We start from the raw sequence: 16,279 nt of genomic DNA, 5'->3' as shown, positions 1-16,279 counted from the left end.
CAGAGTACAGGCCTCTGTGTAAGGCTCATTCCTTCGACGATAAACGCGAATCTGACCATCACCCTCGTCAGTGAAGAGAATCTTGCAGTACTTAATGCAGCTGGTGGCCACACCAGATACTGACTGTTACTTTTGATTTTGACCCCCCTTTGTTCAGGGACACATTATTCAATTTCTGTTAGTCACATGTCTGTGGAACTTGTTCAGTTTATGTCTCAGTTGTTGAATCTTGTTATGTTCATACAAATATTTACACATATTAAGTTTGCTGAAAATAAACGCAGTTGACAGTGAAAGGACGTTTATTTTTTTGCTGAGTTTATGTGATTGTATACAAATGGAAGCAATGTTTGAAGTTATTATGTTTTAGTCTAATATTATATATGTTTGGGCTCAGGGTCACTTTAATGCAGAATTCAGAGTTTTTCTACACAGAAAATAAAAATGCGTAAGAAATATCTTGCTGTGTTTTGTAAAATGCTTCTTAATGTAATTTCTGCTCGTCAACAGACCAACGTTAATTTTGTGCTTCAGTAGCTGACTGATGTGTAGCTACTTTTCTCCTGTACTTTTCATGCAAGATTAACTTCAAACAAAACATTAGGAAAATGTAGCTGGCTACATTCTTTCTAAGATAAACATTAGAAATATATGATGGCCATGCATCGTTTTTGCAAAAACGATCTTGCTTTTTCATTTTAAGCTCATTTACTTGTGTGGTTGCTAGCCAAATAGCATTGCACTTCTGTTATCATCTGATGAAAATGAAGCTGTTTTCTGACGAATGTGTTGCACTAATGTATTTTCTGTGAAGGAAAAAAACACTGTTGACTTTCAATATAAAACGCAGGTGAAATGGTTTTAAAACACAGATTTCTTGATGGTGTATGTTTTGAAATGCTAATTTCTGAACTCTAACCCGACCCCTGGGGCTTCTTGCGGTCAATTTGCAGTCTACTAATTATTTGTAATTATGTTCTTGCCCTCTGACCATCCGCTCAAGAAAAAATCAGCCCACGGCTGAATCTAGTCGATGATCCCTGCACTATAAACTCAAAGTCAAGCTTTCTTTATGATCACTTAGGATACAGTATTACCACTTAGACAGGTTTTGTTGGAGAATCATTTATTTGTAGATAATACTAATAATGCACAGGTCAACAACAACAACACAACTAATCAGATCCTAGGTCACCCTTCCCAACCTGATTGATGTTAAAACATAATATTATTGCTCAGCCTTTACACCATCAAAAGGGCCCTGGTAGGGCTTTTTATGCACTTCATCTTATCCATTAAACATGCATCTGTAAATAGGACTGTGTATCTACCCACTCTTCCTCCCTTGGAACATAAACTGGATTTAATTTGATTGATTATAGAGGCAAATCATTTCATTTACTGTAGAAATGTGAAAGAATGATACATTTTTCTCATATTATAAAGCATCTGCTCTCTGCACCTCTCTCTCTCTCTCTGCCCCTTTCTACCTCCAGCGTTTTCTTGCCTCTGTAATACTAATGTTAGCTAATATAATTTTTTTCCAACCAGCTTGTCCTTATTAAATCAGAGCTCATCTTCTGAAATTGTATACAAAATTAAGTCAAATAGGATGAAGTTTTAGTGGTTATAAGTCAGTTTAAAATACAGAATGCATCATCATTCTCCTGAGTGGCGCAGTGGTCTAAGGCACTGCATCGCAGTGCTAACTGTGCCACTAGAGATCCTGGTTCAAATCCAGGCTCTGCTCGCAGCCGGGCGCGACCGGGAGACTCATGACAATTGGCCCAGCGTCGTCCAGGGTAGGGGGGGGGAGATGGCCGGCAGGGATGTAGCTCCTTGATAGCATTGCGTTTGCAACCAGGTTGTGGAGTTCGTTTCCCACTCATATAAAAAAATATATATATGTATTCACCTAACTGTAAGTCCTCTATACGTCTGCTGGACATACTAAAATGTAAATGTAAATGTAATCATTATGAGATGATGGTCATTTTGACCTGTAAGCAGCCTTCCCTTAGTCAGCATTGTCTTATGAGGAGACCTAATGTAGTAGTAGAGGCCATCTAATGTGACTTAAACAATTACAATTGTTTACAATTATTATGTTATATTATTTTGTAGTATGTGTGTTACTAAAGGCACAATGTGGCTTGCTCAAAAAAGTATGTTATTGTTCCTACCCTAAGAATCCTGTCTTTTTTACTTTTTCTCTGTGCTGTTCTCAGTTCTCTACCATCGATGTGGACCAGGCCATGTTCCAGCCATACCCCTCGGAGATTGTGTTCCAGAATTATACGCCCTCAGAGACCTATGAGATTTCACTGATTCTCCGTAACATTGACAAGGTAGGACAAGGCGGGTTTGAGTACCAGGGAAGCGTGGAAGGTTGATGTGGACATTAGATTGCCAAGACCTGGCTGAGCAAGCAGCCATGTGGAGAGTGGGTAGTTCTGGAGATTTGCTTTGTCCGTCTGACTTCCCAGTGATAATTGTACAGCATAGGTTATTAGGACACAATGCCCACTGGTCATTAGTTACAACCCCATATGTGCCACACCAATACGTGATTGGATTCTCCATTAAAAAGTGCTCCACTGCAAACACTCAATAAACTGTAATGAATCAGATGAAAGGGCTGAATCATGCACGTTTTTGACACATGAAAAGGCATAACAATCTTTTTACAATGCTACAATGATTGATATGCTTTTAACTTGCCTCTCAGTTATGTTACCATTGATCAACGATGATGTTATGTCTCTTCTTTCACATGTTGATAATGCATTGTGGAAGTCACAGACATTGGGAGGTACAGTAATATTACTATATAATGCAACAGTGATTCTCAACTTAATAGAATATCTGGACTTGCTCAGATTATGTGCATTGTGCATTATTACCCTTTTTCTTATAGGCTACAGTGCATTCTCAATATTCTGCACACAATAATATACCTCCCTTTCCCCTACGCTCATCCTCTCAAATACCCACTATTCCTACCGGTATCATCCTTTCAGAACAGTGAAACTCATTAGTAACTACATTATAATGTGTTTTGTAATTAGGGATTTTTTAAATAGTTTGAACAAAAGCATTGTGATGAAAGGATACTACAGTGTCAACTGATTTGCTAGCCTACAACCAACATACTGCGTTGGTGGATTTTCTCCCTACCATTTACCTTTTAGAGATGGGGCTGGGGGTAGTAGTGAGATAGTGTGGTAGAGAGACAAATACTCTAATAAATATGTATATGAATTCCCTGGAAAAACAACCTCTTTATTAAATTTATTCATGACCACATTGAAGCTGTGCTGCATACAGTAGTTGCATTTAAAATGCAAGGAGAAAATATATGAAAGATTTAGCTTCGTAGCCAAATGTCTCACTTCCTCACTGCAGTCCCATGTTGATGGAGAATAGATAGGCCTAGAATAAGTTATTGGCAGTACAGTTCCTTTTATTTTATGGTCATATCAATCCTGAATCTCTAAATACACTATGTTGCATGCCTGTCCAAACCCCAAACTCTTTTTAGCATGTATTGCATTTGGCTTTATTTCATATCAAACAGAAGCTAAACAAGTCAACTTTTACGTTGATGCATTTGGTGACATACTGTTCTGTACCAGTGTTAATTTCATTAACAATAACTATGATTAAAAATATTTGTCAACAACCTATTTTTTCCTGATGAAAACTAATGACGATAACAAGACGAGATGCCATCAAAAAACGATATCCTTGTAGGAACAAATTCGTTTTCATTTTAGTTGACGAAAATGTGACAAGGCGAGTATTCCAAGAGACTAATGGACGTTCAATTTGACATGAAGTTCCTTTTCATCTGTTTTGTCCAATCATAAGCGTTCATGCCTTTGCAGAATATTTAATGCAATCCTCTCATTGGCAGAATTATCCGCTTTCAGTTATGCGGTCTGATTGAGCTGATCTGCTCGGCTCCCCCACACAGCTCCCGGGTGGTCACTTCAGTCACTCATAAGTCTTTTGAACTGATGCATAGCCAGTGAACCAGGATACATCAGTTGTAGCTAACCTCAACTAGAAACAGTCATGTTTACTCTCTTACTTTCATGTTGGCTATTTTCGCTTTGATCACATCACAAGCTCCATTTTCCCATGTGTGCTGTTATTCATCTGTATTGCCGCTCTCGCGGTCGGCAAATGCGAGTGCAGGGAATCACTGTTATTTACCCCATCCTAAGGTTATGATTGGGAGAAAGGAGCTGTATGCCTAAATTGTTTAACCTGTAGCCAAGGCTTTGTAGCCTATGGTAAATCATGTCTGGCATTGGTTACAATCTGCCACAATAGCAATGTGCCAGCTATATGAGGGGATAGTAGCTCTAGTTGGAAAAGGCTATCTTAATGTGCACATGATGGAAGTTACAAGTCAATTATTAATTATTTCATGGAAAGAAATGCACTGACGAATATGTGACAAAACTGACTTGGACTAAAACTAGACAAAAACTGTTCAGAGTTTAAGTCGACTGATATTAACTAAAACTAAGAAGGATGAAATGACTAAAATGTGACTTAGACTAAAATGTATCTAAAATAGCTGCCAAAATTAACACAGTTCTGTACCTTAGTATGGTCTGCCAAACTGCCACCAGCTTGTTGAAATATATATACACTGCTCAAAAAAATAAAGGGAACACTAAAATAACACATCCTAGATCTGAATGAATGAAATAATCTTATTAAATACTTTTTTTCTTTACATAGTTGAATGTGCTGACAACAAAATCACACAAAAATTATCAATGGAAATCAAATGTATCAACCCATGGAGGTCTGGATTTGGAGTCACCCTCAAAATGTAAAGTGGAAAACCAGACTACAGGCTGATCCAACTTTGATGTAATGTCCTTAAAACAAGTCAAAATGAGGCTCAGTAGTGTGTGTGGCCTCCACGTGCCTGTATGACCTCCCCTACAACGCCTGGGCATGCTCCTGATGAGGTGGCGGATGGTCTCCTGGGGGATCTCCTCCCAGACCTGGACTAAAGCATCCGCCAACTCCTGGACAGTCTGTGGTGCAACGTGGCGTTGGTTGATGGAGCGAGACATGATGTCCCAGATGTGGCTCAATTGGATTCAGGTCTGGGGAACGGGCGGGCCAGTCCATAGCATCAATGCCTTCCTCTTGTAGGAACTGCTGACACACTCCAGCCACATGAGGTCTAGCATTGTCTTGCATTAGGAGGAACCCAGGGCCAACCGCACCAGCATATGGTCTCACAAGGGGTCTGAGGATCTCATCTCGGTACCTAATGGCAGTCAGGCTACCTCTGGCGAGCACATGGAGGGCTGTGCGGCCCCCCAAAGAAATGCCACCCCACACCATGACTGACCCACCGCCAAACCGGTCATGCTGGAGGATGTTGCAGGCAGCAGACGTTCTCCACGGCGTCTCAGACTCTGTCACGTCTGTCACATGTGCTCAGTGTGAACCTGCTTTCATCTGTGAAGAGCACAGGGCGCCAGTGGCGAATTTGCCAATCTTGGTGTTCTCTGGCAAATGCCAACGTCCTGCACGGTGTTGGGCTGTAGCACAACCCCCACCTGTGGACGTCGGGCCCTCATACCACCCTCATGAGTCTGTTTCTGACCATTTGAGCAGACACATGCACATTTGTGGCCTGCTGGAGGTCATTTTGCAGGGCTCTGGCAGTGCTCCTCCTGCTCCTCCTTGCACAAAGGCGGAGGTAGCAGTCCTGCTGCTGGGTTGTTGCCCTCCTACGGCCTCCTCCACGTCTCCTGATGTACTGGCCTGTCTCCTGGTAGCGCCTCCATGCTCTGGACACTACGCTGACAGACACAGCAAACCTTCTTGCCACAGCTCGCATTGATGTGCCATCCTGGATAAGCTGCACTACCTGAGCCACTTGTGTGGGTTGTAGACTCCGTCTCAAAAGTGACCAAAACATCAGCCAGGAAGCATAGGAACTGAGAAGTGGTCTGTGGTCACCACCTGCAAAACCAGTCCTTTATTGGGGGTGTCTTGCTAATTGCCTATAATTTCCACCTGTTGTCTATTCCATTTGTACAACAGCATGTGAAATGTATTGTCAATCAGTGTTGCTTCCTAAGTGGACAGTTTGATTTCACAGAAGTGTGATTGACTTGGAGTTACATTGTGTTGTTTAAGTGTTCCCTTAATTTTTTTTAGCAGTGTATTTTTAAACAGGCAAGGAAGAAAAATTATTATGTTCTTCTTGCAGGTATTTTTCTTAAATGTTTTTCTTGTCTTTGATCTTCTTTTGTGGCTTAGGAGAGTAGGGAGTAGGGATGTTGCAAAGTAAAAGTGGAGAGTTAGTCATTATGTCTCTCTATTTCTCTCTCTCTGTCTCGCTCTCTTGCTTTGTTTCTCTCTCTATTTCTCTGTGTGTACGTGCGTGTGTCTGTCTGATCTTTAGATCCCACGGCGGGTGAAGGTGGTGGAGGGAGACTCTCTGTATTTTAAATTGGTCAGTCCAGTGGATGTATGTAGCAAAGTGGCCCCAGGGTTGGCGTCCACATTCAGGGTCCTCTTTATACCTCAGGAGAACAAGGTACTGTCAACACAAAAATGATAGTATTTTTTTCATGGCAACACACTTAACAAACAACTGGAACACTGTAAAGTTGCAATAAACTATTACGTTTTTATTTTAATGCTATGGATCAAAGCAAACAAGTGTTTCCAACTTTATTCCAACTTTATTCAATCTATTGATGCTCATGAAATTTCCTCTTTCTGATTTAAAACGAAAAACATCTTTCTTATGTTCTGAACATTACTGAAAGAAATGTAGGCCTAGTTATGAAACCAATCTCATTCATTACCCTTGGTCTGAATGAAAGATTTCAATGCTTCAGGTTTTCGTCTTCAGTAATGACAACACGGTGAAACATCAATATCAAAGCTCATATTCCTTGTTAATGCGCCTCTGCACTGTAATTCTATCAGAGAGTGTGCTTTGATGAGCATGGGCATGAGAGGGAATGTTTCCACCACCGCCTACTCTCATTCCATTAGCTGCCATTCTCCAGGCTCTAATATGGCCAGGTAATCTGCTTTGCTCTGCTTGCACATTAATACAGAGTGCAGTTGTTAGAGAGATTCAGGGCCCTTGGCAACATAATCAGGCCTGGAGCCAACTCATCTGTATGGAGACAATAGGGAGAGATGAGGACTGTTTGGATGACAGACCCCGAAAAAAACAACATACTTCTTCTAAATGTCATGACAAGATGTGAACAATTGGAGCAGCAGTGAACCTTTGGTTATGCATGTGTTATAAGTTCCAAGACATTGTTGATCAGGACATGTCCTTCATGCACCACATGAGACAGCATCCAATAAGAAACTGATCAAAGTTTAATCTGAAATCTACCGCTGTGCTGTCCTTGTGAACTTCATAAAGTAAGCTCTCCTCCCCTCTCCCTAGGACTACATCCACAGGCTCATCTGTGTGACAGAGAGGGAGAGGTTTGAGGTTCCTATCCGGGCGATCGGGCGCGGGCCATCCTAGACTTCCCTGACCACCTGCACTTCTCTCTGTGCCCTGTGAAGTGTTCCTCACAGAAGACCCTGCTGGTGCGCAACATTGGCAACTGTGAGGCCAAGTTCCAGCTAAGCACACACAGGTGAGAGATGATCTATGGTAGGAGTCTGTTCTAGTCTCTAGTCTGTTCTAGCCCAAGTACTCCATGCTAAACCAACCATTTCTACCTGTCCATGCCTTTGTTCTGCCAAGCCCTTTTTCAGTGGAGCCCCCTCATGGAACTATTGGTGTTGGAGAGAGCATGCAGGTGACAGTAGACTTCCTCCCCAAGACTGCAGGAGACCACAGCCAGGACCTGCTGCTTCACTACCATACAGGTGCATTACCATTACTATGAAGCAGCAGCTACACCACACAGGTCTGGCTAGACAAGATTCACTATCATTTACATTTACATTTACATCATTTAGCAGACGCTCTTATCCGGAGCGACTTACAAATTGGTGCATTCAACTTATGATAGCAAGTGGGACAACCACTTTTTTTCTTCTTTTTTTCTTTATGGGAGGGTGGGGGAGGGGGGGTAGAAGGATTACTTTATACTATTCCAGGTATTCCTTAAAGAGGTAGGGTTTCAAGTGTCTCCGGAAGGTGGTCAGTGACTCCGCTGTCCTGGCGTCGTGGGGGAGCTTGTTCCACCATTGGGGTGCCAGAGCAGCAAATAGCTTTGACTGGGCTGAGCGGGAACTGTGCTTCTGTAGAGGCAGGGAGCTAGCAGGCCAGAGGTGGATGAACGTAGTGCCCTCGTTTGGGTGTAGGGTCTGATCAGAGCCTGAAAATAAGGAGGTGCCGTTCCCCTCACAGCTCCGTAGGCAAGCACCATGGTCTTGTAGTAGATGCAAGCCTCAACTGGAAGCCAGTGGAGTGTGCAGAGGAGCGGGGTGACATGAGAGAACTTGGGAAGGTCGAACACCAGACGGGCTGCGGCGTTCTGGATAAATTGTAGGGGTTTAATGGCACAGGCAGGGAGCCCAGCCAACAGCGAGTTGCAGTAATCCAGACGGGAGATGACAAGTGCCTGGATTAGGACCTGTGCTGCTTTCTGTGTAAGGTAGGGTCGTACTCTGCGAATGTTGTAGAGCATGAACCTGAAGGATCGGGTCACCGCTTTGATGTTAGCAGAGAACGACAGGGTGTTGTCCAGGGTCACGCCAAGGCTCTTTGCACTCTGGGAGGAGGACACAATGGAGTTGTCAACCGTGATGGCGAGATCATGGAGCGGGCAGTCCTTCCCAGGGAGGAAGAGCAGGTCCGTCTTGCCGAGGTTCAGCTTGAGGTGGTGATCCGACATCCACACTGATATGTCTGCCAGACATGCAGAGATGCAATTTGCCACCTGGTTATCAGAAGGGGGAAAGGAGAAAATTAATTGTGTGTCGTCTGCGTAGCAATGATAGGAGAGACCATGTGAGGATATGACAGAGCCAAGTGAGTTGGTGTATAGAGAGAATAGGAGAGGGCCTAGAACTGAGCCCTGGGGGACACCAGTGGTGAGAGCACGTGGTGCGAAGACAGATTCTCGCCACGCCACCTGGTAGGAGCGACCTGTCAGGTAGGACGCAATCCAAGAGTGAGCAGCGCCGGAGATGCCCAACTCGGAGAGGGTGGAGAGGAGGATCTGATGGTTCACAGTATCAAAGGCAGCGGATAGGTCTGGAAGGATAAGAGCAGAGGAGAGAGAGTTAGCTTTAGCAGTGTGGAGAGCCTCCGTGACACAGAGAAGAGCAGTCTCAGTTGAATGACCAGTCTTGAAACCTGACTGGTTTGGATCAAGAAAGTCATTCTGAGAGAGAGATAGCAGGAGAGTTGGCTAGAGACGGCACGCTCAAGAGTTTTGGAGAGAAAAGAAAGAAGGGATACTGGTCTGTAGTTGTTGACATCGGAGGGATCGAATGTAAGTTTTTTGAGGAGGGGTGCAGTATCCTTGGAACTTTATAAATGGTCACCATTATACTGATGTTAGACATGCATCTATACTCTACAACCATCTACATCCAAACCCCCCCCCCCAAAGTACAAACCATACACAATATACACTGAGTGTACAAAACATTAGGAGCCCTTTTGCCCTCAGAACAGCCTCAATTCTTCTGGAAATGGACTCTTCAAGGTGTCGAAAGCGTTTCACAGGGATGCTGGCCCATGTTGCCTCCAATGCTTCCCACAGTTGTGTCAAGTTGGCTGGATGTCCTTTGGGTGGTGGACTGTTCTTGACACACACGGGATACTGTTGAGCATGAAAAACCCATCAGCGTTGCAGTTCTTGACAAACCGGTGCGCCTGGCACCTACTACCATACCCCATTCAAAGGCGCTTAAATATTTTGTCTTGCCCATTCACCCTCTGAATAGCACACACACAATCCATGTCTCAATTGTCTCAAGGCTTAAAAGTGACATCAGTAAGAGATCATAGATTTCACCTGACATCAGTAAGAGATCATAGATTTCACCTGGATTCACCTGGTCAGTCTCAGTCTATGTCATGGAAAGAGCGGGTGTTCTTAATGTTTTGTACACTCAGTGTACACCTCTCCCCAGAGTCCCCACAGATAGGCCCACTCACTTTGCATTACACTAGCACACAAGTACTTGCTCTTCACTAGTAAGGTACTTCACAGAAACACATGCATACACACACTCACGTTACATATGATTTTTGCATAAAGATAATCAACTACATCAAATGGAGTGGAACTAAAAGGATGAATCTGTTTATACATTCGCTGTGAACAAAATAATTAAATATCCCCTTCATAATGACCCTGCAGCAGGAATGGTAAAACAGTGTTAATCATTTCAGGGGCATTTATTCACACAGTCTTTAATCTCTGCTCTTTCACACAGGTTGCACCTAGCGGAGAGGGAAAACACCCTAATTAGCATATGTCCTATTACGAGTGTGGATGGTTGGGGGTGCTGGTGTTATCTGTTGCCTATAGCAGTGTGGTCAGCCCAGTTAGAATGGGCAGCCCCTGGAGACACATATCTCTTGTTTTGTTTGTGTGATTATACCAGTTAATGGTTTGAGATATTGATAGAACTCTATTGGAAACCCCGATATGTTATCTGTTCCAGATGGAATGTAAGCGGATGTGCAGTTATTTTTGGCTCAATTCAAGATCATAAACTGTCCCATGTTTGTGATTGTGATGATGGGTAGTGCTGGCAAAGTGACCTTGTAGAATTCCAAGGTGATTGTGGTGTTAAAGATTGATAAAAGGGTTTAGACTATGGTGAAATCCAGACTTGATGGAGGATTTAGAGTGGTCCCCCTTTATCACTTAATTCTTTTGACAAGCCTTTGGTATAATTGAAAGTTGATAAAAGGTGAATTAAGATGTGATGGAGAACTGTATCTGTGTGAGATACAGTAAACCAATTAAAAGACAGAGTACTTGATTGATGAGTGTGTGTGTGTGTGCATGTGCATGTGCATGAGTGTGTGCGTGCATCCGTGCGTGCATGCGTGTTTGTGTGCGAGTGCACGCATGTGTGTATCAGTTTGGCTCAGGTGGTGCTTGGTGGTCTGCTGTCTCACTGCATAAACACACAGGTCTAGTGAAGGGCAGCAGCATTAACATTTTATAATGTGCTCTTCTCTAAAAAGACCACTTTAGGCCCATCAGGGTTGTATCATTTTTAATTCAGCACCTTTCCCTGTCTCCTTCTCATGTATGTTTCAGATTAAGCTGCTCTGGAGGTTACCCTCTGGAGCCAGTGAACGGAGCAAATCATGAGTATCTTGTCAAGAAGTACGGAACAAGTAGTACTGTACATTTTTGATCCATGAACATGTCATTTCAAACATGGTAAAATTTTGGCAGGGGTGGTTGCATTTATCTCTCCCTGGTTTAGCAGTGATTCTACTGTACATACAGTGTCCATCTATGCTAATCAATCCATCTATTGATTTATTAATTTGCCCTCCAGGAGCCTTCATCTAGGACAAATGTACATATTTTATAGGATTTTTTAATTTTTTTAATTTAACCTTTATTTAACTAGGCAAGTCAGTAAAGAACAAATTCTTATTTACAATGACGGCCTACACCGGCCAAACCTGGACGACGCTGGGCCAATTGTGCGCTGCCCTATGGGACTCCCAATCACGGCCGGTTGTGATACAGCCTGGAATGGAACCAGGGGATCTGTAGTGACGCCTCAAGCACTGAGAGGCAGTGCCTTAGACCGCTGCGCCACTCGGGAGCCATAGTAGCCGAGCGTGACAAATTAGGCTCCTTTGCTCAAGGCTGTGACTGCTAATACTGAGATTCAATATGACAACCATCTAGCTAGATATGAATCCAGCTCCCCTGTCACTGCTATGTAATTTTCCTAAAATTAACACAATAATGCAAACGGGTCAGGTTTCTATCATTGCTCCTGCCTGGATACTCGGTTTCTACTTGACAGGAGACAATAAATGGGACTCTCTCTCTTGTGCTTGACGTGCTAGATCAGGGGTCCCCAATTACATTCAGCCGTGGGCCGGTTTTTCCCTTGAGCGGATGGTCGGGAGGCCGAACATAGTTATAAATAACTTGTACACTGCAAATTGACCCCAAACAGATATAGTATTTGACAAAAACAGAATCATTTCAAACCTTGATTATATTGGGATACGATCACATATGCCTCTCTATTTATGCGTGGGAATACTTGGGAACAGATTTCCTAAATTAAAATATGTTTGAGCTGATTCTCTGCTGATTTTACAGTATTTTATGTCCAACAACGAAAATTCAAATATCTTTTTATTTTTTTTACTTGGGGGGCCAAATAAAATCACCTGCGGGAAGAATTTGGCCGCCTATTGGGGAACCCTGTTCTAGATAAAAACCAGCAACAATGCTCACACAGGAGAAATGCTATCAGTGGGTTTAAGACAGGCTACCTTTGCTACTGAAATTTATGAATTAGTAATAGTCTTTTAGCTGCTCTCATATTTAGGAGCAAAGAGACAGTTCCTTGATGAGTTTACCCTAGACTCTGCCTCTGCCTTGACTATCTGCAGTCTTTTAGGAAATCGCAGGAGCACACACACACTCACACACGTCTGTTTTAGTATCCTTGTGGGGACCAAACAATTGATTTCAATTTTAAATATTTTTTTCCCTAACACTTACCTTAACGCCAAATCCCTAACCCTAACTCCTTACCCAAATTCTAACCCTAATTCTAACCCTAATCCTAATTGTATCCCTAACCATAAACCTAACCCCTAAGGCTAAAATAGCCTTTTCCCTTGTGGGGACCGGCGAAATGTCTCCCCCCCCAACACACACACACTGCAGCCCTGAAAGGCTCTGCTCACCCTCTCCTCACCAGCAGCGCTCCAGCAGAATCTTCAGAATTTTTTAAAGAGCTGTTCACTGAGTGCTCAAGTCTCCTGTCAAATGCAGCATGGGCAATCAAAGGGAGAACATCCAGCAGTAGTATCAGCTGAGGTTAAAATGTCCTCTGCGTAGCCTGGAAACTGATGGCCATACAGAATTAATCTCTTGAGAAAATTAGATGATGAAAGCATGATATTGGCTCGACCAGTGGGGGAGAGAGGGTAGTTTTTCTTGCCCGTCAACCGTTGTCATAGCATCAGGATGTCAGGTCCCTTCATTTCCCCCTCTTTTCTATTATTTCTTACAGCTTTATTGCACCTGACAGATATGTAAAAAAAAAAATCTACAGGCTTGTCGTCATTAATATGTGTTGGTTTTAAGTGTATCTTTGCTTTGGAGAAGCTACTAATCAGCTACGGATCCTCCTGAGACAACATTAGGTTATTTAACTGAGCAGCAACTACCGTAGCGAGCATGCTCACCTACCTTGCATTGTCCCTTGGTCCCAACAGAGTGCTGTTCACTGAGTTCTCACGTAACACAACTGTAATAGGTCTTCTTGGGTGTTCCACAAGAGAAATTGGTGGATAAAATGAAAAGTGGATAGATTTCTGAGGTTGTGACATTGATATTCAAAATCAAACAAAAGATAACTATTGTAAAATAGATAGTGTCCGTAAAATGTATATAGTATGTACAGTGCATTCGGAAAGTATTCAGACCCCTTGACTTTTTCCACATTTTGTTACGTTACAGCCTTATTCTAAAATTGATTAAATTGTTTTTCCCCCCTCATGAATCTGCACACAATACCCCATAATGACAAAGCAAAAACAGGTTTTTAGATTTTTTTGCAAATGTATTAAAAATAAAAAACTGAAATAATACATTTACATAAGTATTCAGACCCTTTACTCTGTACTTTGTTGAAGCACCTTTGGCAGCGATTACAGCCTCAAGTCTTCTTGGGTATAACGCTATAAGCTTGGCACACCTGTATTTGGGGAGTTTCTCCAATTCTTCTCTGCAGATTCTCTCAAGCTCTGTCAGGTTGAATGGGTAGCGTCGCTGCACAGCTATTTTCAGGTCTTTTCAGAGATGTTAGATCGGGTTCAAGTCCGGGCTCTTGCCGGGCCATTCAAGGACATTCAGAAAGTTTCCCGAAGCCACTCCTATGTTGTCTTGGCTCTGTTCTTAGGGTCGTTGTCCTGTTGGAAGGTGAACCTTTGCCCCAGTCTGAGGTCCTGAGCTCTGGAGCAGGTTTTCATCAAGGATCTCTCAGTACTTTGCTCTGTTCATCTTTGCCTCAATCCTGAGTAGTCTCCCAGTCCCTGCCGCTGAAAAACATCCCCACAACATGATGCTGCCACCACCATGCTTCACCTTAGGGATGGTGCCAGGTTTCCTCAAGAAGTGACGCTTGGCATTCAGGACAAAGAGTTCAATTTTGGTGTCATCAGACCAGATAATCTTGTTTCTCATGGTCTGAGAGTCTTTAGGTGCCTTTTGGCAAACTCCAAGCGGGCTTTCATGTGCATTTTACTGAGGAGTGGCTTCCGTCTGGCCACTCTACGATAAAGGCCTGATTGGTGGAGTGCTGCAGAGATTGTTGTCCTTCTGGAAGGTTCTCCCATCTCCACAGAGGAACTCTAGAGCTCTGTCAGACTGACCATCAGGTTCTTGGGCACCTCCCTTCTCTCCCGATTGCTCAGTTTGGCTGGGCGGCCAGCTCTAGGAAGAGTCTTGGTGATTCCAAACTTCTTGCATTTAAGAATGATGGAAGCCACTGTGATCTTGGGGACCTTCAATGCTGCATAAAGTTTTTGGTACCCTTCCCCAGATCTGTGCCTCAACACAATCGTGTCTTGGAGCTCTACGGACAATTCCTTCGACCTCATGGCTTGGTTTTTTCTCTGACACGCACTGTCAACTGTGGGACCTTATATAGACAGGAGTGGGCCTTTCCAAATCATGTCCAATCAATTGAATTTACCACAGGTGGACTCCAATCAAGTTGTAGAAAAATCTCAAGGATGATCAATGGAATCAGGATGCACCTGAGCTCTATTTCGAGTCTCATAGCAAAGGGTCTGAATACTTATGTAAATAAGGTATTATTATTTAAAAAACTGTTTTCGCTTTGTCATTATGGGATATTGTGTCTGGATTGCTGAGGATTTGTATTTATTTAATCAATTTTAGAATAAGGCTGTAACGTAACAAAATGTGGAAAAAGTCAGTGGGTCTGAATACTTTCCGAAGGCACTGTATGTGTTGGGCTTTATGGATTGTTTATTTGTATGTGTTGGGCTTTAGCTGAGATGATTCTTTATGGAGTTAAGTGTATTTGTCCTGGCCTCAATTGTTCCTTGACTAGCACCATTCATTCTCGCTGTCTAAAATTCAAACCTTATAACTTCTAATAGTAACTGTATCCACTGGCAAATTGAGCCAACATCTTTTTTTTGCAGCAGTGCTGCCTGCCTGCAGTAATCATCTCTGATTGATTGAGAGATTTAAGGAGCTATCATCGTTAATTAACATAGTAAATGCAACCTATCAAATATTTATATTCGCACTTCGAAATGATTTTTTTTACTTTGTCCCAGAAGCATTTAACTGCAGGGCATTCCCACATAATTTGAAGGAATGTGCCTTTCTGATTTAGAGGACTGAGTGAACAGTTGGGAGTTGGGGCCAATTTCATTGGCAACTTTTCCTTCGTTTGAAATACAGTCTGTGAACAAAACAAAGTTGATGGTTCGGATTATGGGATGCCAAGGTTATATTTAAGCAATAAGGCCAGAGGAGGTGTGGTATATTGCCAATATACCACGGCTAAATAAAATAAAATAAAATGTTATTTGTCACATGCGCCGAATACAACAGGTGTAGACCTTACAGTGAAATGTTTACTTACAAACCCTTAACCAACAATGCAGTTTTAAGAAAGAATACCAAAAGAAATCACACAAAAAAATACAATATAAAATCATACGAAATAAAAGTTACAAATAATTAAAGAGCAGCAGTAAAATAACAATAGCGAGGCTACATACAGGGGGTACTGGTACCGAGTCAACGTGCAGGGGCACCGGTTAGTTGAGGTAATTGAGGTAATATGTACAGTTGAAGTCGGAAGTTTACATACACCTTAGCCAAATACATTTAAACTCAGTTTTTCACAATTCCTGACATTTAATCGAGTAAATATTCCCTGTTTTAGGTCAGTTAGGATCACTACTTTATTTTAAGAAAGTGAAACGTTAGAATAATAATAGAGAGAATGATTTATTTCAGCTTTAATTTATTTCATAACATTCCCAGTGGGTCAAAAGTTTACATACACTCATTTAGTATTT

At 42.5% G+C, this 16,279-nt stretch overlaps 1 protein-coding gene across 1 annotated transcript in view; it reads left to right on the top strand.

The window, feature by feature from the left end:
* The window catches only part of LOC123491989 (hydrocephalus-inducing protein homolog), a 138,502-nt gene that overhangs the window by 45,094 nt on the left and 77,129 nt on the right, over positions 1 to 16,279 (top strand). The window contains 5 exon segments of the mRNA XM_045223596.1: positions 2,125 to 2,348; positions 6,449 to 6,583; positions 7,463 to 7,529; positions 7,532 to 7,661; positions 7,772 to 7,896. Of these exon segments, the coding sequence (XP_045079531.1) occupies positions 2,125 to 2,348; positions 6,449 to 6,583; positions 7,463 to 7,529; positions 7,532 to 7,661; positions 7,772 to 7,896 (681 nt within the window).

The sequence above is a fragment of the Coregonus clupeaformis genome, chromosome 11 (genome assembly GCF_020615455.1).
Source record: "Coregonus clupeaformis isolate EN_2021a chromosome 11, ASM2061545v1, whole genome shotgun sequence".
NCBI classification, from domain to species: Eukaryota; Metazoa; Chordata; class Actinopteri; order Salmoniformes; family Salmonidae; genus Coregonus; species Coregonus clupeaformis.
The sequence above is the reverse complement of the archived record's forward strand: the minus strand, read 5'-3'. Positions and strand labels throughout refer to the sequence as shown.